The sequence below is a fragment of the Astatotilapia calliptera genome, chromosome 14 (genome assembly GCF_964374335.1).
Source record: "Astatotilapia calliptera chromosome 14, fAstCal68.1, whole genome shotgun sequence".
In the NCBI taxonomy this organism is placed as follows: domain Eukaryota; kingdom Metazoa; phylum Chordata; class Actinopteri; order Cichliformes; family Cichlidae; genus Astatotilapia; species Astatotilapia calliptera.
The window spans coordinates 34,213,099-34,238,765 of NC_137435.1; the positions used below are offsets into that span (position 1 = coordinate 34,213,099).

Sequence of the window (25,667 nt, forward strand, 5' to 3'; positions counted from 1 at the left end):
GGAAAGTGTGTCAACCTCACCGCAATCCTTGCTCTAACACGTACAATCCTAACCTGCTGGCTGCTTTTAGTTTCTATTTACACAGCTGACGGGAACTTGCCTGTGGTGGCAGTTATCAAATGATGCAGGTCCTTTAGAGTGCTCCTGTACCTAGAGACAGAGACGCTGTTGTCTTGCAGAGGATGGTCCGATGTGATCAGCAAACCCACACACACACACACACACACACACACACACACACACACACACACACACACACACACACACACACACACACACACACGCGCACTCCTTCCTGCAAGCCAAGACACTAGTCTACTTCACTGTGCTGTTATAAAACACATCTGAAGCTGGGTATGGAGGGGAAACAAGGATTTTTATTTAAATTTACTGTGATTTTTCTGCTTAACTGTGAACACCCTCTAAGCTTATATCGGAGAAAGAAATAAGTTGTTGATTGTCATGCATGCCAGTAGTTTGTGTCACCACAGAAGCAGAGTAAAGCTGCAGTCTGATCCGCATAATCCAAGCAATTGTGTTTTGTGCTTTCACTCTTGTTGAAATCACACTTCATTGGTTTTGATTGTGTCATTATTTTAAATCTGGGCCCTCAAACCAAACACAAACATACGAACGAACCTCATATCCTATTTCTTTTTACACACACACACACACACACACACACACACACACACACACACACACACACACACACACAACCCCGTTCAGCTAGCTTAGTGTGGACCTTCATTGACATGATGGTTTCCCTAGCCCCTTTACCATTAAAAATGAATGCCTAACCCTAACCCTTACCCTAAACCTAACCATAACCTAATTGTAACCCTGACACTAAAACCACATTTTGAGCCTCAAAAAGGCCTTCAAACTTGTGAGCACCGGTGTGTGTGTCCTCACAAGTGACTGTTGGTTCTCACAAGTATAGTAGAATGCAGATTTCGGTCCTCACAAAGATAGCTAGACAGGAACACACACACACAGAGTGTGACCCTCTAGCCTTGAGGTGCCCCATTTCAGAGTCGATTGACCCACACAGCAAACGGCTCAAGGATTATATTTGCTAACCCTGACCCCGATTGTTTCCGTTCGGTGCATTGTTTCGCCACAATGTCCTTGTTAAAGTTTCTGCAAGGTTTCGAGACTGCCTGCTTAGCTGAGTGGGTGTAAGCACTGTGACGTGTGCACACAAAAGACCCCATTCACGCCATCTCCTGAGGAAGCAAAGATTCCCTCACACACACAGGCGCACACACAGGCGCACACACATGCCGGCTCACCCCACCACTACGTAGACCGTACCACTATATTACTCAATTAATCCAGTGATTAACTCAGTGAGTGGAGACTGCCTGCAAATCTCTTGCTGTTGCATAAAGCTAACTATTCAGTAACCATTAGTCTACATGTTATGTATACCCATTCTTGAATGCAGGCGATTAGTTGGTTGCAGTTTTGCAGTTTAGACTCTTGATCCTTCTTTTTCTTTGCAAAGACATAGTGCAGCTGGTGTGTAAATCAGGCTGCATGTGGTTGTGAAAAGCCTCTTCTAAACCATCAGTAGGTCAGGATGCTGTCTTATGGTCAGCAAATGGCTATTTAGGGCAGTTAGTGATGTAGAACCAGGACCATCAATCTTTTATTTATGCTAACTTGAGTATATTTAATGTAGCCAAGTGAAATCTGACCTTCATAATATGAGTTATGAAGCCTATAAGCACATAGGTTTGGGGTGCAACTTGGTACTTTTTAAACTGCCTTATTTTTTCCAACATTTTTTAGCCTGTATGTGTCCATGAAGATATCTTACGTTCAATTTTGAGGGCTGAAAAATTGAATTACATTTTATTTATGTACCGCCAAATCACAGCAACAGTTGCCTCGACACATTTGGGCAGTGCGAAACATGCAGGTGGGCAAGTGGCTGGACCTAAACAAGTTTCAGCATTTCAAAGGTCAATTTCTTAGCTACATTTTGATACAAGGCTCATCCTCATCCTTCTGTGTCAAAATAAAATTTGTATCGTCTAATGTTTTTAATGGCTTCATTTAATACGCTAAAGCTATCGTATAAAAAATTAACTGATTCTGAAGGCGTCAAGTGGAACTCACTTTTTTTTTGGAAAGGTAGTGAAGTTATCAGGTCCCTTCTCTGCCCTTGCGCAAACTAACTAATGGTACCTGGTAACACACACAACCACTGTTAAGTTTTAAATATTGTTCAAGATGCAACAATGCTGGACATTGTGTGTTTTTTAGAATTCAAAATGGGAGTATTACTCCTCTGTAAAGGTTCGTGAGGGTCTGCAAATGCAGGATGCAGAGGGACGTTAAATCGCAAAAGATGAACCTTTAATAGCTGAGATAGACAAAGTCCAAAGGGCTTCAAAACCACAGCAGGATTCTAAAAAACAGAGAGCAAAAGAGGAACAAGTAAAGAGCAAATGGAGAACTGATAAGGAGAGAAGCAATACTGTTTAAACAGAGGTGAAAATGATCAGGCACAGGGGAATCTTATGAGCGCTACGCAGATGTCCACAAAGAAGCAAGGAAAATCTGTATAAACAAACAGAGACTTTTTTAACCCCTCCCCCCATCAACCCCCCCCCCCCCAAAAAAAAAAACAACAACAAAAAAAACCAGGAAGGACAGTGCTGTAAAATAGTATTACCCTTTCACAATTTATTTTTTTTTTTTTTTATAATTTTCACACATACGTGTTTCAGACAGTAGAAAAAAAAAGCAGAAATGTGAGAACAAACAACAGCTATGAAACATGCTTTCTAGGGCATAGTATGCAAACTTTCATGGTCACACTCTCACAATTTCTTTCCTCTACTGACACTGTGTGTGAGAGAGAGAGAGAAGGTGTTGTGATATTTTGATACCATGGTAGCATTTGCTGAGTATTGTTTGCAATGCCCTTTGTTTCAACCTCATCTCCTTTTGCCGTGAAACTATAGGTTGGAGGGAAAACACCAACAAATCACTCTTTTACCTATCACTCCCTTGCAGAAGATGTTTATGTGAAGACCATCTGGTTTTTGTGTCAGAACTCAGGATGTAGAAGACTTCTGTGTAAAATTTATAGGTCTTGTGAGTGCATTTTTATTGCCCTTGCTGAACAAAGGATTCCAACTGTCAGGACACCACCCCACCCAGTGGGCAGGGTCTGAACTGAAACTTGTTGTCTGCCTATAAAAAACTGCTGCACAAAGAATAAACTTTGAGTTAGTTTGGAATGACAATTTAGAACAGTCTCCGCGTCTTTTTGTTCTTCCAAACTGCTCCCGGTACTCCGGCCGGTACCGTAATTAACCGTTGATCATGCTTGAGAATATTTGAATTTTGTTATAGGTTAAAGGATGAACTCTGATGATAAAAGCCCACGCCTCAGAGAAACCCGGAATGGAGTTTCTGTCAGAAGGGAAGAGATAAGCCAACAAGAAAAGCTTCCCAACAAATATTTATTGCTCCTATTTTAGTGACGGAAAGATGCCAACTGACCTCAAAGTCCTGACCAAAGCCAAAGCAGCTGAACTCTGATACTAACTAGAGCTATGAAGTTTAAAAGATGTCACTGTTTGTTTAGCAGTAAGGGATCTCTAAAGACATGACGGGGGGACATTGTGTTTTCTGGAGTAAAATTCAGTATGTCTGGGTCTATCCTGCTAAACTTTCTCAATTTTTTTTTTAAATCTCTCTGTTAAATGTTCTCAATTTTTAAAAAATCCACTACAATAAAAGCACTGTATCATTAGAACTAAACTAAATTAAAACACAAATCACTGGGCCTTTAACCTATGCCATGGTATGAAATGTGTCAAAGTGAAGGACAGAGTCACTGAGTTCAGAAGAAAAACAGATTTTAACTTTATTGCTTAATGGAAGTCAGGAGTCATTTTTAACTCATTCACTGCCATTGACGTCTATAGACGTCAATTGAAAAACTTACGTTGACTGCCATTGACGTCTATAGACGTCAATTACGTTTTTCAATGGGAGGGGCCAGAATACAACCTCGGGCAGCTTGTCAGTGAATTTTATTTTTTCATATATTTGTAAATAAATTGTTTTGATAAAACATAACCTTTCTCAGTGTTATTTCTGTTTTATAGAAGTGAAAAACTATTTTATATGTTAGAGGTGTCACAAAGCAAGAAATATTAGTGTCAAAGGCACTTTTCTGCTTGAAATGTATTTTTCACAAAAAGCTCGTTTTCTCCCTTTTTTTGGTCAAAACAGGCATTTTTGGTGGAACCCACCTCTCTTCTACAGCTGATTACTAAAGAATGGAAAATGGTAGAAACAAGCTTTTTTTTTGGATGAAAGAAGAGAGTCTGTTCTTCATTTTGGTAGGTTCAGCGTTTATATGATCATAACACACAGTTTTCTGTGGCTCTTCAAAAATGAGTAAAAATGCTCAAAAACCCTGGCAGTGGGGAGTTACCTGATTTGAAAATGGCTGGCAGTGAATGAGTTAACAACTAGCAGAAGATAGTGGAAATTATTTGATATTTTACAGGAGATCTAAGCCATCTGTTCCTCATTGACACTGAGCAGCAGTGGAAGAAGTTGTAGTCTGCCAGCACCATGCCTTCCTGAATCTTTTTACTCTTGTTTAATAGATTGTTTAGCACAGTGCCGCTCATCCATTGTCTTTATTTCCTTGAGCTCCACTTTGAGCAAAAGAAAAATGACAAATGGGACAGTGGGGCCAACAAACGAACACTGAAGAGTGATGGGGTAAAACTTGTGTTCCACCAGGGTACAGTTTTGGTAAGCTTTAGCATCCTGTGATGAAGCAGGGCGTCCTTGCTGGGTAACGAGACACCAGGAAGAACCACAGAGCTGCAGAGAAAGGAGTCCATGTCCCACAGGGAACAGATGGTGGTCTGGGAGAGCAGTGCTGGTAAAATCTTTGATTTATTTATGAGTCTCAAAGGGACACTCGTGGGATGAGTGTGTACAGGAGGAAGGTGGGCACAGTGTGTGTGTTTTTCAGCGGGCAATTTTGTTTGAGAGGTGGGGGAACAATGTGAAGCGGCAAGATGAGCCTCTTCCTCCTATGAATAATAAATTACTGCTGCTAAAATGGACTGTTGTAGAGTGTGAATGTGCGCACATACACACACAAGCTGTTTTGACAGACGGTGTTATTTTAGCTGCACAGCTGCAAAGACGGCCGATGGCCTGAATAGAAACATCAATATACATTATGGTTATTTGTCATAGTAGTGCCCATAAATAACACCTTAAGAACCTTATTAACCCAGAAACTAAGAGAATAACAAATAATACATAATATAGCACAGAGCTGAGTAGCGAAAACAGCTTATCAAAAAGAGTTAACTAGCCTAAAACCAAAGAGGGGGCTGATTCTCTGATCGCATAGTCTATGGTTGCAGTCTATGAAAATAGCTCACTTAAACTGTTGTACTTTACTGATAGGTTTATAGTCTCCATCACTAGTTTAATGCCTTGGTAAATATAACATCATGCTCATATTGTATCAACAAGTGGTTAAGTGGTTGCCAGTAGTGATGACAGTTTTAAGATAAGCATTTTTCCAGCTCAGTCACCACACCTAACAGCCAGATCGTCATATTATTCGGCTGTTGGGTGTGGGTATCCTAGTAATCCACAGTAATCGTGATCTGGTGTCTGTGGTGTCTCAGAGTCAATGAGACATTCTTCTACAGCTTGGCATGACATTTAATTTACTTGAATCACTGTAATTATTAACTCATTCACTGCCAGGGTTTTTGAGCATTTTTACTCATTTTTGAAGAGCCACAGAAAACTGTGTGTTATGATCATATAAACGCTGAACCTACCAATATGAAGAACAGACTCTCTTCTTTCATCCAAAAAAAAAGCTTGTTTCTACCATTTTCCATTCTTTAGTAATCAGCTGTAGAAGAGAGGTGGGTTCCACCAAAAATGCCTGTTTTGACCAAAAAAAGGGAGAAAACGAGCTTTTTGTGAAAAATACATTTCAAGCAGTCTGATATTCACTGACAAGCTGCCCGAGGTTGTATTCTAGCCCCTCCAATTGAAAAACGTAATTGACGTCTATAGACGTCAATGGCAGTGAATGAGTTAATAGAGGTGAAGACATTTTAAATGTTTGGTTATACTGGGAACTAGTTTTATTTACCAGTCCTGTTTTCTCACCCCAAATTTGAAATCATTGTTTCTCTTGACAAAAGAAACTGTTTAACGTGACTCATCCTCAACATTCTGTACTAAAATCAGTCAGTGCAGTCCTAATGCTGTGCCTCTTGGATGGCAAATTTACATTTAGTTTTCTGTATATAGAGTCATGGTAAACATTAAAGTAAGCTCTCTTTAAATTCTGAGGTTTTGTGTATCAGGACATGAAAAAAAAATCTGGTCTTAAACTCAGATGAATGAAAACACGTCCTCATTTCTTCTACAACTACATGCTTTCAGATAATTTAAAAAATCCCATTGATGGGATAGTGTAAGATTTCAGTCAACGTAGGCTTTTTAAATTGCAAAATAATCTCAACTCAAAATTCACTTAATGTTTTGCTTTTTCCTTCATGGTGTGAAATAAACATTCATGCTGAGCCTATTATTTTTTAGTTCATTGACCAGGTTCTGTATCTATCTTGAAAATTAGATATTGGCACTTTACACTAACTGGTACCTATTGGTAAGGCGCTTTTATATTGACATGATAATGTTGCCTAATTGCCTTCATGGGTTATAGGGAACTACACTTACCAGGAAGTCTGTAAGATAACCTTAACGCTAATCTCTGTTCAGGACTCTGGATAGCTCCCAAACTCATCTTCTGTAGGTTACAGTCTCCGTCACCAAGTGCATACCTGTTCTGTGTGTGTGTCTGAAGAAGCTAGGGATGAGGTGAAATTTCAAAGATACGCACACACAATACAGCCACCTTTTACCCAGTGAAGTAGATGTGAGGTAGTCCCTCTACGCAAACCTCATCACATTCTCTCTAAATTTTACATCATGGAGTTTAACGGGTGGATTCTTGAGCTATAGCTTGTTCCCTGTTCTTATCTGCTCCTGACTTGGCTATCTCCTTCTGTCGAGTTGCTTGAATCCTGTCACACAGCCCACATGTAGACTTTCAGAAACCTCACAGTTAGTGTAGTTTATGTCTGTTATAGCTGACCTTTTTACTTTTTTCACTTCTTCCTACGTGTCCCCATCCTTTTTGATTTGTTTCTCCTTATATTTCCTCTCTGGTCTCCTTCCTCACCCCTTCATCTGTCTGTGTTGTTTTGCTGTCTTCGACACTAACAGTGACTGACATTGACTGATGTGCTCTCTTCTTTGGCGTGAGTGCACCGGACACAGGAGTTGCAGGGTGGGGAAGGAACATTTGAGTAAGAGAGTCGGTGTGTAACACCATCTCTTGCCAATAACATAATAACAAGCTTCTGCTTTACTATCAGCGAGAACATGTGAGACAGTGCTTTGTTTCAGTTTTAGAATGAATCTCTTGGAAAACCACAGGAGTGTTGTAGACACAAGCATAATTTTGAAACTAGTTTAAAAATTTCCTCTAATGCCATGTTGTGGATATTTTTTAGGAGTATTGCAGAGCTGTGGGCATTGCATTAGCAGAAAGGGAGAATTGAGAAGGCAACAGAAGAAACAAGGGAGCAACTGAACCAGCACGAGCAGGCACTTCTTCCCCGCTCTCTTCTCTCTGCTTGTCACAGCTTTGCCAAGATGAAGCTGAAAGAGGACCTGAACCCCATGCTGCTGCTCCTCTTCCACCTCATGGTGTGGATCTACACCGTCATCACCTTTCTGCCTTCCTACCTCCTTAGCTGGGTGTCCAGACCTGACGGGAATTTCTACGGCTCAGAGGAGGAGAGAGCCAAGAGAGCCAAAGCTCGTTCGGTCCTGGGACAACCAGAGGGACCATACCGAGCAGTGAGCTCCATGAAGAAGCTGGTCACATCTCTACATCCGGGAGTGGACACACTGGATAAGATGTTCGAGTACGCAGCCATGAGGTTTCCCCACAGAGACTGCCTTGGGACAAGAGAGGTGATTAGCGAGGAAGATGAGCGACAAAGCAACGGGAAGGTGTTCAAGAAGGTAAAAAATGATATGGAAGTGAGGAAGTAAATGTTGTGTTGTAGTAGCAGTGTAGCTAAAAAGGGGCTATCCAACATTCTATTACAGGTACTTAAAGGACTACACACTTTTATCTGTCCCTTAAGTATGCAGCTGCAAACAGCATTTAAATTTAAGAAGTATGTCTGCTTACAAATGGGGTAATAGAAATAGCATAAGAAGGTGCACAGAGAGTGATATTAGAAGTGGCACGGAAACTGAAAGACTCACTATGCAGTTGCAAGTTGTGGGGTTGGAAGTTGCATCTAGAGCCGGGAGAATGGTGGAAAAAGGAAGGATTGCATTCGTTGAATCATACAAAGCTGCTCTAGAGTTCAAGAATAAAAATATTGATTTTGAAATAAGTAAAATGGGTACAATTTCAGGATTTGTCAGGAAATATCTTATGAAAGGTACCGTATATATAAAACACAAGTTTTATATATATCCAACAGATGAATATTTACCATTTTTATTAATTTCTTTCCCATGTGGGATAACATAGAAGATACTAAATTGCAACCCATAAACACCCTTGTGTGTAGCTCCATGTAGGAAAATTGCATCGACAGTGGTTCAGTTATAATTCATATTTTCATAATGACTGTGGTATGGATCTGTGAACTGCATTAACACCCAGCGTGCAAACCTCATTTAAAGCTTGTTTAAACAAGCTTTGCCTCATTTCTTTATCTAGTGTGAGTTATGTTAGCAACGTGCCTGTTAAAGCATAGCATTGAAATACATGGCACCTTTTCTTTAAATCTAACAGGCCCAGCTCTCAGCCCCCAACCTCACATTAAAAAAAAACATCTTTTATGTATTTAGGATGAATACCTGAAAACCAGCTACGCAGTGTAGCTTTTAATAAAAGTTACTCACTCTAGACTAAAAAGAGCTTTTGCTGTGAACTATTTTCATCTGCAGATTACTGTTTATTATTGAAGGATCCTGTTATTCAAGTGCAATGCTGTGCAACACTGTGGCTCAGTCGTGTATTTGTAAGACAATAGTTTTAGAGAGTTATTACTCAATGTGTGGATTTCTATGGTGTGATATGAAAACATCATATCCATTGGATAATAAGCAAGAGATTGCATAGCCATGTTGGACAGGGTGTCAGTCAGTGTAAGGAAGCCTCTGATAGGGACTGGGCAAAGAGCAGAAGGATTCTGAGATGTCAATCAATAGGCAAGCTGTCAAGCTTACAGCTTTCAGAAACTAATGAAGAAAAAAGGAGGCTAGATATTTTTCATATTCTAAAAAATAAAGTTTGTAAAATTCCAAATGTCTTCAAAATGTTCCTCTGTGACTTCTCTTGGCCTGCTGTCTAGACAAACCTCTTGTTAATGTTTAAAATGTTCAAAATCCACTTCCAGATGCTGCTACTCTTTCAGCTGACAGCTTGTCTTGTAGACCACTTATTTCCTTCCATCCATCCATTCGCTTCCGCTTATCCTTTTCAGGGTCACGGGGGGCGCTGGAGCCTATCCCAGCTGTCATAGGGCGAGAGGCAGGGTACGCCCTGGACAGGTCGCCAGTCTGTCACAGGGCTAACACACAGGGACAGACAACCATTCGCACTCACATTCATTCACACCTAGTGGCAATTTGGATTATCCAATTAACCTATCCCCACAAGCTGCATGTCTTTGGACGGTGGGAGGAAGCCGGAGTACCCGGAGGGAACCCACGCAAACACGGGGAGAACATGCAAAGTCCACACAGAAAGACCCCGGCCTGATGGTGGAATTGAACTCAGGGCCTTCTTGCTGTGCGGCAACGGTGCTAACGACCGTGCCACCGTGCTGCACTTATTTCCTTCAACCTTGCAAATGTTAGGACAGAGGGTAGAGTATGAATACGAAGTAGCAAAATCAAAGCAGTAAAAAAAAGTATTTGTTATTAATCCAGAATTAGTGTAAATTGGAGCAGAAAGAAAGGAAGAAGACTTCTGCTTTCAAGATTTTTGGCTATGTTTTCTTCTTCAGTGTGCCTGCACAGTTAGGTGTTTATGTTACTTGTGAATTACCTCATTAAACCCAGTGGCCTGATCCCTGTAATCCATTGAATCTCCACTGTTGAAACACTTATTGCTGCAATAGTGCATAATTAGGCTGTTTAGCTAGCTATTGTTCCCAACCAGTGGAAAACAGCACCGTGTAGTCACTGTGGCTCTGTGTCCTTCTGCGTGTTTATGTGCACTGACATTTCTTAACCATTAGGAGCCGGTATAAGCTCACTAATACATGTGCAGGCAGCTCTCTGAACATAATGAGTGGTGAAGAGAATATCCAGAAGCCTATGCTTATCTTTCTCTCGTGCAGCTGATGACCGTGACATGCAGCAGCATGAGAATGACAGCAAGAGGAAGTACTTCTGTTTGGCAACAGTGGACAGTTGCTCCCTTTCCTGTGACTTCTTAATAAGGAACAGGCCAAGCATGTGACTGTGGGATGGGACACAGGAGCAGGGCTTTGCAACAGTTCAGTGGCTTTTTTAAGGAGATAATAGATTTGCATCATTCCATCTTTCAGTTTCTTACCATTCATCTTTTTCCTTGCTCTGTTCCTTTAATAAAACCCTGTATATTTGACAAAATGAATGAATAAAACCCATTAACACTTATACTTTGTCTTCATTGAGACTGGAAACAGTTTTCTCTTACTTGACAGCAAGATATTTATGCGTCTTTCTCCGGCCTCCCCTCTTTCCAACACCCCTGCAGGTAATTCTGGGCGAGTACCGCTGGCTCTCCTACAAGGACACCCTCACGGCAGCCTCCCATCTGGGCAGCGGTCTGGCGGCGTTGGGGCAGCGGCCTAAAACCAACATCGCTATCTTCTGTGAGACACGAGCAGAGTGGATAATAGCTGCCCAGGCTTGTTTCACATACAACTTCCCATGTAAGTCCAGGTTTCTCTGAGGACTTAAACATGCAGCGAACATTGCATACATAATGCTAACACAAGGACAGAAACATCGATCTCTCTATACTACTATGCATCTTTTTGTTTCATATGGACTTTCCATTTGCCCTCCTTTACACTACAGTGGTCCCTCCTTTATCACGGGTGTTACGTTCTAAAAAATAACCCGCAATAGGTGAAATCCACGAAGTAGCGAACTTTATTTTTTACAATTATTATAGATGTTGTAAGGCTGTAAAATCCCTCACTACACACTTTATATACTTTTCTCAGACAGGCATCGACATTTTCCACACGTTTCTCTCTTGTTTAAACACTCTCAAAGTTCTCTCAAAGAAAAATATATCCAGTATTATAGAATGAAACCAAAGATCACACTCTGTTTTCAGGCCCAGACCCTGGGAATAGAGCAGCTGCGAGAGAATACAACATTAATGAATCAATGGTACGGAAGTAGAGGAAGCAAGAAGAATGAGTTGAGTAAAGTTTGACTTATCCGACTGTTTGGTTTCGCTTAATGCGCCTTATAATCCTTTGATGTCAACACTGTTGTTTTTGTTTTCTTCTGCTAGCGAAGATTTAAATTTGACAAGCTGGATGCATTCTGTACTGTACAGGAGACACGGCACGAGACTGAATGAAAATGGTCTACAGTCGATCAGGACGCAGAACACAATGCGCTGTAAAAAAACAAAAACAAAAAAAACATGCAAAATTGCACAAAAAAAAATCAGCAAAACAGCGAGGCTGCGAAAAGTGAACCACGATGTAGCGAGGGACCACTGTATACAGATGTGTAATGGAGAGGAGTGTGTGTCTGTGTGTGTTATTTTGGGTCCTGTTGCCAGTGCAGCCCGAGCTGCTGTCAGGTACTGTTAGTTTTTCTTGGTGTTACTTGTGACAAATGCTAACTGACATTCAGCCTACAATCCACCCTTATAGCAGTATGTCCAGAGCTGAAGTTAAGGCCTCCTCAGTTCAGTGTTACTTCAGAAGTAGGCGAGCCCAGATGTGGGACACAGGAGGCATCAGCTTAAAATTACAAACCCAGTCAGGTACATAAAAACACAGGGAAGAGGTTATAGGTGAGAATCACCAGACACCGAATGATACAATATTATCACAATACTTAACTCTCGATATGCTGAGTATTTCAGTAATATATATTGTGATTAATCATGTTTTCTCACTTCAGTTGTTTTTTTGCTGAAAAATAAGATATTCAAGCATACCAACACTGTCACTAAAACTGCAATACATGTTCCCATAAAATGGAATCCATCTGATAACGGTCTGATATTACTCACATATCTGTCTGCAATTGTATGGGGTCAATTTATGACAATTACAGTGGGGCAAAAAAGTATTTAGTCAGCTACCGATTGTGCAAGTTCCCCCACTTAAAATGATGACAGAGGTCAGTAATTTGCACCAGAGGTACACTTCAACTGTGAGAGACAGAATGTGAAAAAAAATCCATGAATCCACATGGTAGGATTTGTAAAGAATTTATTCGTGAATTAGGGTGGAAAATAAGTATTTGGTCACCTCAAACAAGGAAAATCTCTGGCTCTCACAGACCTGTAACGTCTTCTGTAAGAAGCTTTTCTGTCCCCCACTCGTTACCTGTATGAATGGCACCTGCTTGAACTCATCATCTGTATAAAAGACACCTGTCCACAGCCTCAAACAGTCAGACTCCAAACTCCGCCATGGCCAAGACCAAAGAGCTTTCGAAGGACACCAGGAAAAGTATTGTAGACCTGCACCAGACTGGGAAGAGTGAATCTACAATAGGCAAGCAGCTTGGTGTGAAAAAATCAACTGTGGGAGCAATCATCAGAAAATGGAAGACATACAAGACCACTGATAATCTCCCTCGATCTGGGGCTCCACGCAAGATCTCATCCCGTGGGGTCAAAATGATCATGAGAACGGTGAGCAAAGATCCCAGAACCACACGGGGGGACCTGGTGAATGACCTGCAGAGAGCGGGGACCAAAGTAACAAAGGTCACCATCAGTAACACACTACAACGGCAGGGAATCAAATCCCGCAGTGCCAGACGTGTTCCGCTGCTGAAGCCAGTGCATGTCCAGGCCCGTCTGAAGTTTGCCAGAGAGCACATGGATGATACAGCAGAGGATTGGGAGAATGTCATGTGGTCAGATGAAACCAAAGTAGAACTTTTTGGTATAAACTCAACTCGTCGTGTTTGGAGGAAGAAGAATACTGAGTTGCATCCCAAGAACACCATACCTACTGTGAAGCATGGGGGTGGAAACATCATGCTATGGGGCTGTTTTTCTGCCAAGGGGACAGGACGACTGATCCGTGTTAAGGACAGAATGAATGGGGCCATGTATCGTGAGATTTTGAGCCAAAACCTCCTTCCATCAGTGAGAACTTTGAAGATGAAACGAGGCTGGGTCTTCCAACATGACAATGATCCAAAACACACCGCCCGGGCAACAAAGGAGTGGCTCCATAAGAAGCATTTGAAAGTCCTGGAGTGGCCTAGCCAGTCTCCAGACCTCAACCCCATAGAAAATCTGTGGCGGGAGTTGAAAGTCCGTGTTGCTCGGCGACATCCCCAAAACATCACTGCTCTCGAGAAGATCTGCATGGAGGAATGGGCCAAAATACCAGCTACTGTGTGTGCAAACCTGGTAAAGACCTATAGTAAACGTTTGACCTCTGTTATTGCCAACAAAGGTTATGTTACAAAGTATTGAGTTGTATTTTTGTTATTGACCAAATACTTATTTTCCACCCTGATTTACGAATAAATTCTTTACAAATCCTACCATGTGGATTCATGGATTTTTTTTTTTTCACATTCTGTCTCTCACAGTTGAAGTGTACCTCTGGTGCAAATCACTGACCTCTGTCATCATTTTAGGTGGGGGAACTTGCACAATCGGTGGCTGACTAAATACTTTTTTGCCCCACTATATATCCTATTTATTTCTGATAATACAACAATTAACTGCAATAAAGGATCAAAAATCACATACCCGTTGCTCTCTACATAGACAGAAATTTGCATTTAATATTTACATTTGCACTCTGAAACATTTGTATTCTACAGAAACATAACAACCAGCACTTGAGTTGTGCTCGGGTGCAATCACATTGTGATCATAAGCGGCCATGAGTGTGCAACAGCCTCAACTCTGGGCAACCATTTAACCATCACAAGCCATAATTAGTCACAGAATGTGGGAAAAAAAGCAGCCACCAGTTTGTTTTTTTGGAGATGAAAGGCGGTTGCTGTCCTATTTTACTTGTGTGACTGAGCTCTTAGGGGGAAGATTTGTTTCCAGTGTTTCCAGTGTTGATGTTTCAAGTTTTCTTAGATAATGTTATCTCAGGAGTGTGGTGAAGGGGATGAGCTCTCTCAATCGTAGTATTTTTTTTAGAGTAGTTGAACTTTTTTTTTTTTTTTAAATATTGATATTCGGTGTCCCTGTATGGATACAATATTGCCAAACAAAATATAGCAGTGCTCTGCTGTATGGATTTTTTTCCATTACTCCTACTGTTTTTTTTTTTTTTTAATCCAGGAACAAAAGAAAGAAGCAATAAATAAAGTAGGCTCAATAGAATGGTATGAAAGCAATAAACAGACTCGTGACGTGGGAAACTGCTGGACCACATTCACATGAGGGACTGATTGGCTCATAATAGACATCCCAGCATCAATAAACATGCACCAGAGGCACTCAGACACAAATTGTAACACATCCTGGATAATTTTATTAGGGAACTAAAATGTTTTATTTTAGATAATATACCAACCTTGTTCCCACAACAATTCCAACTATACTTATAAATTGACTTGTAGTTATATTGCTTTTCTACTACAAGCTTCATTCACACATGCAGCACTTTTATTTTATGCCTTTAGATGCTTTGTTATCATCATTATCATTATCAAATTTTGGCCCATAGACTGGATGAGCCAGGAATCGAACCCTTAAACCTTTCATTTAGTATCTGACCCACTCTACACTTGTAAGCCACAGGTACCTGCCGTGTAACTTTGTCATTCCCCAAGTAAAAGGTGTTTGATGTATTCACAGGTGTTACAGTAAAAAGTCCTAATGAAGAGTATCTTTTGAAAAGTAAGAGTGCCTACAGTAAAACAGGCTGACAAATGGATCTGCTTTTTTCACGGACATACAGATAATTTGTACATTATCATGTGCTTTCAGTTTTGGCTATATGGTTTGTATTCTCTGTATTCTCTTTCTTTTGGTCTTTCCCTCTGAGTAGCTCTAAATAAGTCTGGATGTGGCAGATTTATAGCCATTTTTGTGTGTGTGCATGTGTGTGTGTGTTTGAAAATGTGTTTGTGTGTGTTTGCATGTTAGTGGTTTCATGTTAGTGGACAACTTGTAACATGGAGGGCCCAGCTGAGACAGAAGAAGGTCAATTTGTCCCTTCTGCTTCGGCGTTATATAAGTGTCCCATTTCTCCTCCTTTGGTGCTTTCTCTTTTCCCCATCCGTTTTTCCCGAGTTCTTGTTAGGAAAAGATGCTCAAACGCTGACAAGAGTACATTTTTGAAAAAAATAATTATACACTAATGGTGTTTGTACTTGTACGGCACTCATACACTTAGCAAAAACGTGTCTTGTGTAATGGAAAGTGGTTCGTTCGGTGTAGTTTTTCATTTCTTCCACTGAATGAATCATTCAGTGTTAGGCAAAGCTGATTTATCTTCTTAATGTGTGTTTCTGGGGACGTCAAGAATCACGACAATAAAAGCCAGCGAGGATTACTTGGAAGAAAGAAAAGCAAAGCAAAGATCTTCTCTCGCTCTGAATAAAAATGTTAATAATCAGAGAGAGCAAAGCAGCTGTGGGCTTCAGCATGATTTACTCTTTAATATGTTCCATAGCAAAGACTGCAGCACCTTTTATTCATCACAAGCTTCAACGGCAGTTCGTTAAATCTTTTTGATTACCCATAAAGGACCCTTTTGTTCGGGCTATCCACTTTAATTTAAGCTCCATTAAACTGTCATTCTCATAAAAGACACAGCCATCCAAGCCAAGAAAGCATCTTTATATTTCATCTTCCTCTGATGCAAACACAAACAGTGGGAGAGTGGAAAAGCCAGGGGCAGTGGACAGCACACAGAGGCCTTAAAGGTTGGAAAGAGCAGCAGAGGAAGAAACAGAGGGGAGGAAGGAGAAGAAGACAAGTGAGGGCCAATGGCGTCAGAAGAGGGGTGAGAGAGTCTACGTGAGCATCTGATGTTGACAGAGGCATCAAGGAGTCAGCCAAAGGCCCCCAGTGAACTCACATACTTAGTGTGTGTGTATGTTTTCATTGTACTTCATATTCACTGTACATTGGCTCAGAAGGCCAACTTTTGTGAGCTGTCTACTCTACCGTATATAAGTTACATAAAAGGTGTATCACAAGCATCAGCTGCACAGCAGAGCTCCCCCTCGCAGAGTCAAGGATAGGCTTCTCTTTCAAGATGTCATTTGTTGTATCAAACTAAAAAAAAAACGAGTCCAGACTCCACTTTGTTGCTACTTAGTGGAATCTGGATGTTTGCTAAGCTTCCTGTACTAACATCTAGTGTGTGACAGTGTGTGTATGTGTTAAGCTTGGGCCACATTGAATGTTTAGATCTCACGGCTGGAGGTGTCATGGCTCTCCCTCTCACACACACGGTCACCCGCACACAGCAGCAGCGCAGGAAGTGTTGGAGCTCCATGACGCAAGATTTTGATGTCACAAATCCCTGTCCCATAAACCCCTGTGTCTGTGTCAGAGCCGGGACGCAGGGTTGCAGACTATGTTATTCTGTGCTAGCCTGCTTCTGTTGCTGTCAGTGTATCTACTGTTGTTTCCTCTTGTTACTTTTTTCTCCTTCTTTCCTTCCTCTGTTTTTTTTGTCTCCTGCTCTCATCTTTTAAAACAAACACATTCTTCAGCTGAGCGCTAATTATATTATGTTTTTTTCAGTTTTTCTGTGTAAATGTGCATCCTGTCTAATGTGAAGAAGAAATAATTGCAGTTTTTATAAAATGTATTAAGTTTCAGGGAATCATTCACAACAAGGACATGCAGCAAAAGCTTTTTTTAAATCATAAGAATGAAGAAAATTCGAGGCAAACGATTAAGTCAATCACAGTTATGTTAGTACCCGTTAAGTACCTCAGTGAGACACCAGGCTGAATAATAATCGCAAGCTGGACATGAAGCAAAATCAGTACTGTTATTGTTTTTATTTAACAACTTGAAGGGGGGAAGGGGGGGGGGGGTCCGTGCAGGAAGAGACTAGAAGCAAACAGAGAACAAATTCTGCAACATGTGGTGTCAACAGGTGAAATAACCATTAGTGACACAATGCGAGCAAGTCCCACAATAACTTTGAGTCAAGCAATTAAATTTATTTAGAATTAAATCACAACAGAATTCACCTTAATAACATAAGGAAAAGACTATAACATTAAAGAACTTGCCAATAGTCATGAGCAAGCACTAGGTGATAGCAAGAAACCTCTAAGAGGTCCAAGCTCAGGGAGAGGCAGCCATCTGCTGTCACGAGATGGGGGTGAGGGGAAAGAGAAGGGGAAATTGAAGTGATATAATTGAAGTGACTAATAATGAAAGCATAGGATACCAATGAATTTGGAACATCTGCTTATGCATGCAGCGGTTTATATATTTAGCTAAGTAAAAGAAAAACAATTGTAGGAATCATATGGATAGTGAAGTGAGGTTTTATTGTCTGTATTTTAGTTGTGGAGGATTAAAATATCTTTTAATGGGCCTGTGGTCCTGTTTTCTAAAAATGCACAGTATTCCTCGTTGGGTACAGGTAAATGTTTATGGTCTTAAATTTGCTCTAAAAATTGACAGAGTGGAAAAAATGCAAAGGAAGAAAGAGACCATACATATGGTGAACATTTGGTATGGTGTGAACATATAACACACACAGCCAATCAAACATGCATAAGAAGATTGAAGGGAAATTGTCCAAATTTAAATAAGTGTTTTTTAATGTTGTGATTTTTAACCCCTTTTGATTATACTTCTCTAGGGAAACCATGTTTTTTTGCCCCAAGTAGAGAAGAGAAAACCTTTATTTTAACTTTCTTCTGCTGAGAAGTTTTGTAAAAGCACATAAACATAATTCACTTAAAAACTTTATGATCTGCGTTTGGGAATTTAAACTACATACTCAGTTGTGCTTATGATCTGGGGATATTTTTGTCATGTTTTGAGTCCCTTTGATCCTTTTTATTCCCTTCAAGGCAAATCATAATGCTGAAACATCCAGTGATATTTTAGAAAATCAAAAGCTTCTAAATTTGTGGCACTAAATCGGGCCGTTTCCTGTTTAAAAATGACATGACCCTTCATGCACATGCAGATAGCACAAAGAACGTGAAGAACGTCTGTACAGAGTCAACATAGTCGACCCCATACAAACACCTCTGGTTCCAAAATGCAGTTTTATAAAGATGTTAAACAAGCACATATAGGTGCATCATTTGGGTGTTCAGAGTTTGACCAGTCTTCAGATCAAGTCTTCCCAAAGAGGCACAATGTTGTGTAACCAAAGTAGATCATATCCATAACATATGAGCCATGAGGCAAGAGTCAATATCTGGTTTTAAAGGACGGCTTGAAACGCTAACCCTGGTTTGCTGAGTGCATGCATTCATGCAACCACACAGTGCTTCATTAGACATATGCACTTAGTCAAAACAGTAAACCCTCTCTAACATCAGTACTTGTTTATATCCCCCAAAGAGTACTTATCATGCAACGAGAGCCGTTTGGCTCGGAAGCTTTAGCAGCAGCCTCTGGAGGTGCCTGAAGAGCTCATCTGAGTGAGAGGGGCCTAAATCAGGGACACTGAGGATTGTAGACAGTCAGCACGTACATGGTCCATCTTCACATGTCTGCGCGGTCACTGTGTTCACACACAGACAGGCTTGTCTTGAATTAACGCAGTTTAGATAAACAGCCCATCCTGCCTCTTGCACATCACATTAAGTCCACCTTTGCCTCACGCTTCATAGTGGCAGATGAGTACATCTGGATGTGGGTCCTGTGTATGCATGTATATATTTTGCTGGACTACGATGTGGAAAGCAAATTTGCCTGTGGGGCCATTAATGTTTTAGTCTATTATACTCTAATGCGCTTTTTCTGTGTCCCTGTGGGTTGCAGTGGTCACCATTTACTCCACATTGGGAGGTCCCGCCATTGCCCACGGGCTGAATGAGACTCAGGTGACCCACATCATCACCAGCAGGGAGCTTCTGGAGACCAGACTCAAGGTTAGAATACACAGAGTAAATTCTCTCTGCAAATCTTTTTTCACAGGAAATTTATTTTTCATCACAAAGTATAAGAAACTACTAGACAAAGCCGTATAAAGCAGCGAACATTACAGTGACAAACATCATTGTGTGGACAAATATCTCATATATCTGATCTTCTGAGGAAACGTCGGAGCCAAAGAGCCAACGAGCCAAAGAACACAATGTTCAGCGCTGACAGAACAGAGAAGTTGCAGCGTCCCATAACAGAGTTGTAAATGTTAGAAGACACGTGCCGAATACTTTGGCATGTTTTGGCCAGGTTCAGTGCCAAGACAAGCAGTGCTCCTGCATTTCATCTTTCCATTTTTATTGAGGCGGCATAAACAGAATGTTCCTTTGTTCACTTGTTCACAGAAAAACCGACTCTTTATCTTTTGTCAATATAGAAACAACATATATCAAGATGGCATGTTTGTTGTGTGTGTGTGCGTGTGTGCATGCGTGTGTGTGTCTGTGTGTGTGTGTCAGGCCATCCTAACAGACGTTCCAAGGCTGCAACACATCATTGTAGTGGACAATGCACCGACTGCGTGGCCCGGCTATCCACGTGGCATCAGCATCCACAACATGGCTGCGGTTCAGAAGCTGGGAGCCAGGCACGAGAATGGTAGGTTTTGTCTGTGTGTCTGTTCATTGATTTATGTGAAGTTTGCTTTCAAGAGTTCATGACTCACAGAATTAGGATTGCTCCATTTTAAAACATTAAAAAAGTATTTAGCTGCTTGCCCATTAAGAAAAAGGTTTTCTCTACAGTTTTGTGTATCATGGTGAGTCACAGTGACAATTAGTCACCACACTCCACTTGAGATAAAGCACTTTCTTGCAGGACATTAACAGTGTAGATCTATGTAGTGTTTAATATTTTCCACGTTACTTCACTATGGCAAAATGCCATTTTCCAGTGAAGGATTTTGGAGCTCTAAGGAGGCATTTTGATCTGAAATTGTGGCCTTAACTATAGTTTGACAAAAAAACCCTCTTAAAAGCCTTTAGAAGTACGGTGTGAATATTTTTTAACTGAAATAAATAAAAGACGCAAAATATGAGAAGAACAACAGTCATACACTAAATCAAATAAAATACAAGTCATAAAGTTTCATAAGGTGTCACTGAAGAGAAGAAGAGATTGAAAGAAGAGCTTTAAAAATCAGACAGAGGCCGGCCTAATGTGCAAAGGCAGATCATTCCACATTCTGGGAGCCACAACAGTTTTAAGCACACTCAAGAGCAGTTCATCAGATGAAAACGGGTGGGTGCAAAAGAATGCAGGAGCTCAGAGAGTTGCGGAAGGGCAAGACCAATGAGGCCTTTAAAAGGGAAGAAAAGACATTTAAAATGAATCCTAAAATGTTAGGGCAGACAGTGGAGTGAGGCTACAATGGTTTCAGAATCAGCCTGGAAACAGTCGGCTTTGTTTTGGCCAGCTGCCTCAATTGGAAAAAGCTTGATTTAGCCACTGCCCTGATCTCACTGTTAAGCTGAATGGTCAGCAGCACACAACACACCATATTATTTGTCAGATAATTCCACTGTAAAAGCTCCAAAAGGCTCCAGCAGCACAAACACAGCTGAAGGGTCCAGTTCAGTGACTTCAATCAGTGTTCATGAGGCCTAGCAGAGATCAGTCAGGTGTAGCTGCCACTGTCCACACCTGACAGTCCAAGCATCCACCACTCATGTGGCTGTTTTGAAGAGGAAACTATCCTTACACTTCAGTATCAGGCTCTAAACATACTTTTTATTACAGTTAGTTTTTTAACACGCGGGCATACAGGGACTGACTCTCTTTTGGATGCAGCCTGACTAGAAGAACTGCAGAACTGCCGCTTCATTTTTGTTTTCCTCTGAGGTTACAGTCAAGCTCAAGTCAAAAGAGAGCTACACCTACACCACACAGCTGTCCTAACTTTGCTAGTGTGGTTTCTGTGACTAAGCAGCGCTCTGTTAATGGATCTGGCAGCATTTCTGGTGGAAACCAAACTTTACATTCCTCCCTGTGCCACTTGGGACACAGACAGCAGCTTGCAGTGCTTCTGTTTTCCCATGGATACAGATTTTCAAAACCGAATGTCTATTTCGTTTATTCAGTTATATATACACATTGAATTATTTTTCTTTTAAAAGTGTATTCATCAACATCATCAACTAATAAAATGACAGTTGGCCACTTGGGGGCAGCAGAAGCAACCTACAACACACTTGTTACAAGCTTAAAGTGAATAAAAGCAAATTAAACAAATCTATTATCAGGCAGTGCTGTTATAACTTATAAAAGACAAAAAAACAAACAAACAGCAGAGCGCCTTGAAGAGAAGCACCTTTCCAACTAAGAGGTCCTAAAACACTACCGTTCACAGCACATGTGTTTTAATCTGCCAGGCTTTTTGACGTAGCCATCTCGTCCTCTCAAGTAAATGAAATAGTCAGGGCTTGTTTCTTGGGGGCATGGAGTGGGGGCAGATTGGTATCTGGCCCATTAGGTCATGTGAAGAAGGAAGTGCTAACATCTGTGTCAGATTAAGGTTGATACCGTGCATGCTCAGTTAGCGCACAGATAAGGAAGAGGCCATCACCCATCTTCACTTTTTATTGAGGCCCCTTGAACTGACTGACCCAAAACATGTCTAGCTGGTAGAGTCATGTGCAGATAAAGGGAGAAGGAAGTAGGAAGGGAGGATAGAGCGCTGGGATATAGGCGAGGGTCATGTTTACACATGGCGCTATTAACTTCACATGACATCAGCTTTCGGAGTGCACACGCCTCATATCCACGTCTCTGGAGGGAGAGAAGCGATGTCTGCCCTTGTGACTATGATGCACTTTACTTCATCCTTTGGTTTGTCAGTGCCTGCTGAGCTTGAGCCTCTTAGATCTGTTTTTGTTCTCGGCAGAAAGCGAAAAACAAAAACCAATCTCTTGTTTCCCAACTGGTTCTGTTCCCGCTGGAAACTGACTTGCTCTTTACTTATTTATTCAGACCGTAGGAGTCCAAGAGAGGGATCAGAAGGCAAGAGATTCATCATATTGTGCTCTGCTGTCTAGACATGCGAATGTCCTTTTCACTGCCTTTATCTGCTGTGTTCTTTGATGTAAAGAAACATTCACAGCAGCTTTTCTTGTACTTGATCACATGTTTTGATTGTTAACCTTACCTGCTGGGAGGCAGTGATGAAAACAGACTGCAACTGAAATCATGGGTGGAAAGGGAAGCTGTGTTAGGCCGCATTCAGCCTGACTGTGCTGAATGCATAAAAAAAGTCATGCACAACTTTTGCTACAGTGCAATGTCAAGGAATATACCAACTCTTTGCAGTAGCCAGTAAAACACATGCAGTTGTACAGTTCTTGGTAAAAGTTGGAAACCAGGAAGTTCTATAGTTTATGGAAAATTATCCTACTTCTTAATTCCTTTATGTCCTCATCAAATCATTTCCTAATCATTTCACAGATTCAATCACTAGTTTTAAATCATATTGAATACAGAATGATGTTTCTGTATTCAAAAAATGATTAAAAAAAAAAGAAGAAGCCTGGTTTCTTTGGGCAGGTCAGCACTGTGATTGACAGGTCACTATAATATATAACCGTACAGTGTTTGTCTTAGCCAGTGCTAATTGCATCTGGTGTCAAATCATCAAGATGATCATAAATACTTGACTAGCTGATGTGTAACATCTGTTACTCAGCGACGTTTTTTTGAGGACCGATACTCGAAAATCTAAAATTTATGCCTATATTCACCCTCAGCCTTGTGCACGCCACGTGACAGCTAGAGAATCATTCTCACGCAAATATGTTGGCCTGAAAGAAGATTTGGACCTACACACAGTTTTTAAAGTCTGCACACACCATACTGTTAACATACTTGTCATCAAATGGGCACAGCTCAAATAGTTTAAAAAAAAAGGGGCAACCATGATTAAAGAGGAACAACTGAACATAAGGAAGAGTGTAAGGAGGGAGAAGAGAATAGATAAGAAAGGACAGACAGCAGCAAACGACATGAGAAAGAGAAAAGATCAACACGTGCAAATGGTGTTTTTGGCGAACGCACTTATTTAAACTCTGCATTGTGCCAGATGTGTTACCTGATTAGTTGAAATTAGGTTATTTAATTTCTGAGATAACCATTTAACATTTCTGTGTGTTTGACCCTTAAGTCATGGGGTTTTTCCTACATACAAAAAGACTTTTTTTTAGCCAGCACACACACAACAAATGAACCGTGTTTCTGGGGATTGTTTAAAAATTGGTTCATTTTTGTGCTATAAACCATTAATCCAGTTCTGCCACCACCTTTCTCTGTTGACATTCCAGCAACACGTGAGCGCAAGACCCCGCTGCCCTCGGACATTGCAGTCATCATGTACACCAGCGGATCCACAGGCATTCCAAAGGGCGTTATGATCTCCCACAGCAACATCATCGCTGGGATTACAGGAATGGCCGAGAGGATTCCCAACCTGTGGTAAAGACCTCAAACGTGCTTATTATACCACACCCCGGGATATGGTCTAATAGTTTTGGGTTTTAAATGTAATGATTTTTGACTCATCTGTTTGTAAAATATGGAGGCAGTTTTGCAGGGAAATTCACTTTCCAAAGCAGCTTATCTCCTCTGCTACACGTCCAAGCAGAATCACCAGCCAGCAAACATACAGATTAGAACATGCCATTTAGGTTTGTTCATTAACAGAAGAGTGTGATGCACTGGATTACTGGAAGCAGAAGAAATATAATCAAAACTGTAATCAAAACACTGTAATCAAAACTAAGCTGAGGTCAATGTTCAAATTTCTCTCTTCTGCATGTTTCAAAGGAATATTTTAACTAACATTATGGGAAATATGCTTGTTCAGCTGGTATCATCATGCAGCTCAATTGCTTATATTAAAAGAGAAACTGACCCGTCTCCGGGGATTAAGATGGGAGTGAGAGGAAACAGAAAAGGGAGGGAGTTTAGTATGAGTAGAGGAACAATGTGGGAGAAAAGGAGTCAGGGTGAGATGGATGGAGGTTAAAGGGGTTTAGTTGTGACAGTCTCAGTCGATCTTATGAAAATGTTGGCTTTCCTTTGTGGATTAAGTAACACGGCTATGTAAATCTCCCCCTCATTCATGGCTTGAATGTACAACATGTTCACTAAAATGGAAATTTCCCCAAAATTTGGTTGTTACTTGAGTTGAGATGAATATGTTTTCAGTAGGTGAACTCAAAGGAAATGTAGCTCATAAACAGTATATATCTTGAAAATATGACTAATGTATAACTTGCAATAGTTTGTCTTAGTACTGATTCAGCTTGATGAAATAAACGACTGATTAATTTCACTAAAGGGTCATTCTGTCTCAAATCAACCAACCAAATTCGAATTGAATATACAGACTGTAATGATTGCTGTTAATTTCAGTTTTTTTTTAGCAAATACCTTTTCAAATAATTATTTTTTCCAAACACCATTGACCCACTTTCATGCAGTTTGCCTTGCACATTGAAATCTGTGGCAATGTTTGAACAATACAAAAAATAAAAAATATATGCATATATATCTTAAAAAGTGTTTTATATATAAAGGTAAAGTTTTTACGCAAATTGGGAAAGGTGAAGCAGGAAGCCTTCTAGAAATTGTCTGACTGGAGATGGGATGACCCTAAGACCTTCATGTCCGCGGTAGTCTCAAACATTTAATAGCCCACATCAAATCGGGGGTTTTGAAGTCTGCGTGTGTTTTTAGTGAAGAAGACACCTACATCGGCTACCTGCCTCTTGCCCATGTACTGGAGCTCAGTGCAGAGCTCGTATGTGTGTCTCATGGCTGTAGGATTGGCTATTCATCGCCTCAGACTCTTGCTGACCAGGTAAAACCTCTCATCTGTATCATCTGAAGTGCATTCTGGTTTTAGGGTTGACTTTCATGTATCTTATATTCAATATATTGTGGTGAAAAAGAAAGTACACCCTTTGTTTGTTCTATGATTTTATATATCAGGACATCTTTACCATGTTCTGAAACTATTTAAACACCACATCAGATGAATAAGAACACACGACATATTACACTGTCTCATTATTCATTCAACAAAAAAAAACTAAGCCAACATGTAGAAGCATTGTGTGAAAAACTAAGGATACATCATGATTCAGCAGCTTGTAGAACCTCGTTTAGAAACAGTAACATCCTGTATGACTTTATCAGTCTCTCACATCATTGTGGAGGAATTTCGGCCCACTCT

The 25,667-nt window shown here is 40.7% G+C and overlaps 1 protein-coding gene across 3 annotated transcripts in view; it reads left to right on the top strand.

The window, feature by feature from the left end:
• Positions 1–25,667, top strand: part of acsl3a (acyl-CoA synthetase long chain family member 3a) — a 47,559-nt gene that overhangs the window by 6,771 nt on the left and 15,121 nt on the right. For all 3 annotated transcript variants that reach the window (XM_080288589.1, XM_026192349.2, XM_026192350.2), the window contains 6 exons: positions 7,608–8,124; positions 10,871–11,048; positions 19,280–19,389; positions 19,903–20,041; positions 23,752–23,902; positions 25,169–25,292. In XM_080288589.1, the coding sequence (XP_080144715.1) occupies positions 7,750–8,124; positions 10,871–11,048; positions 19,280–19,389; positions 19,903–20,041; positions 23,752–23,902; positions 25,169–25,292 (1,077 nt within the window). In that variant the 5' untranslated portion in view covers positions 7,608–7,749. The remainder of the gene's footprint in view (positions 1–7,607; positions 8,125–10,870; positions 11,049–19,279; positions 19,390–19,902; positions 20,042–23,751; positions 23,903–25,168; positions 25,293–25,667) is intronic.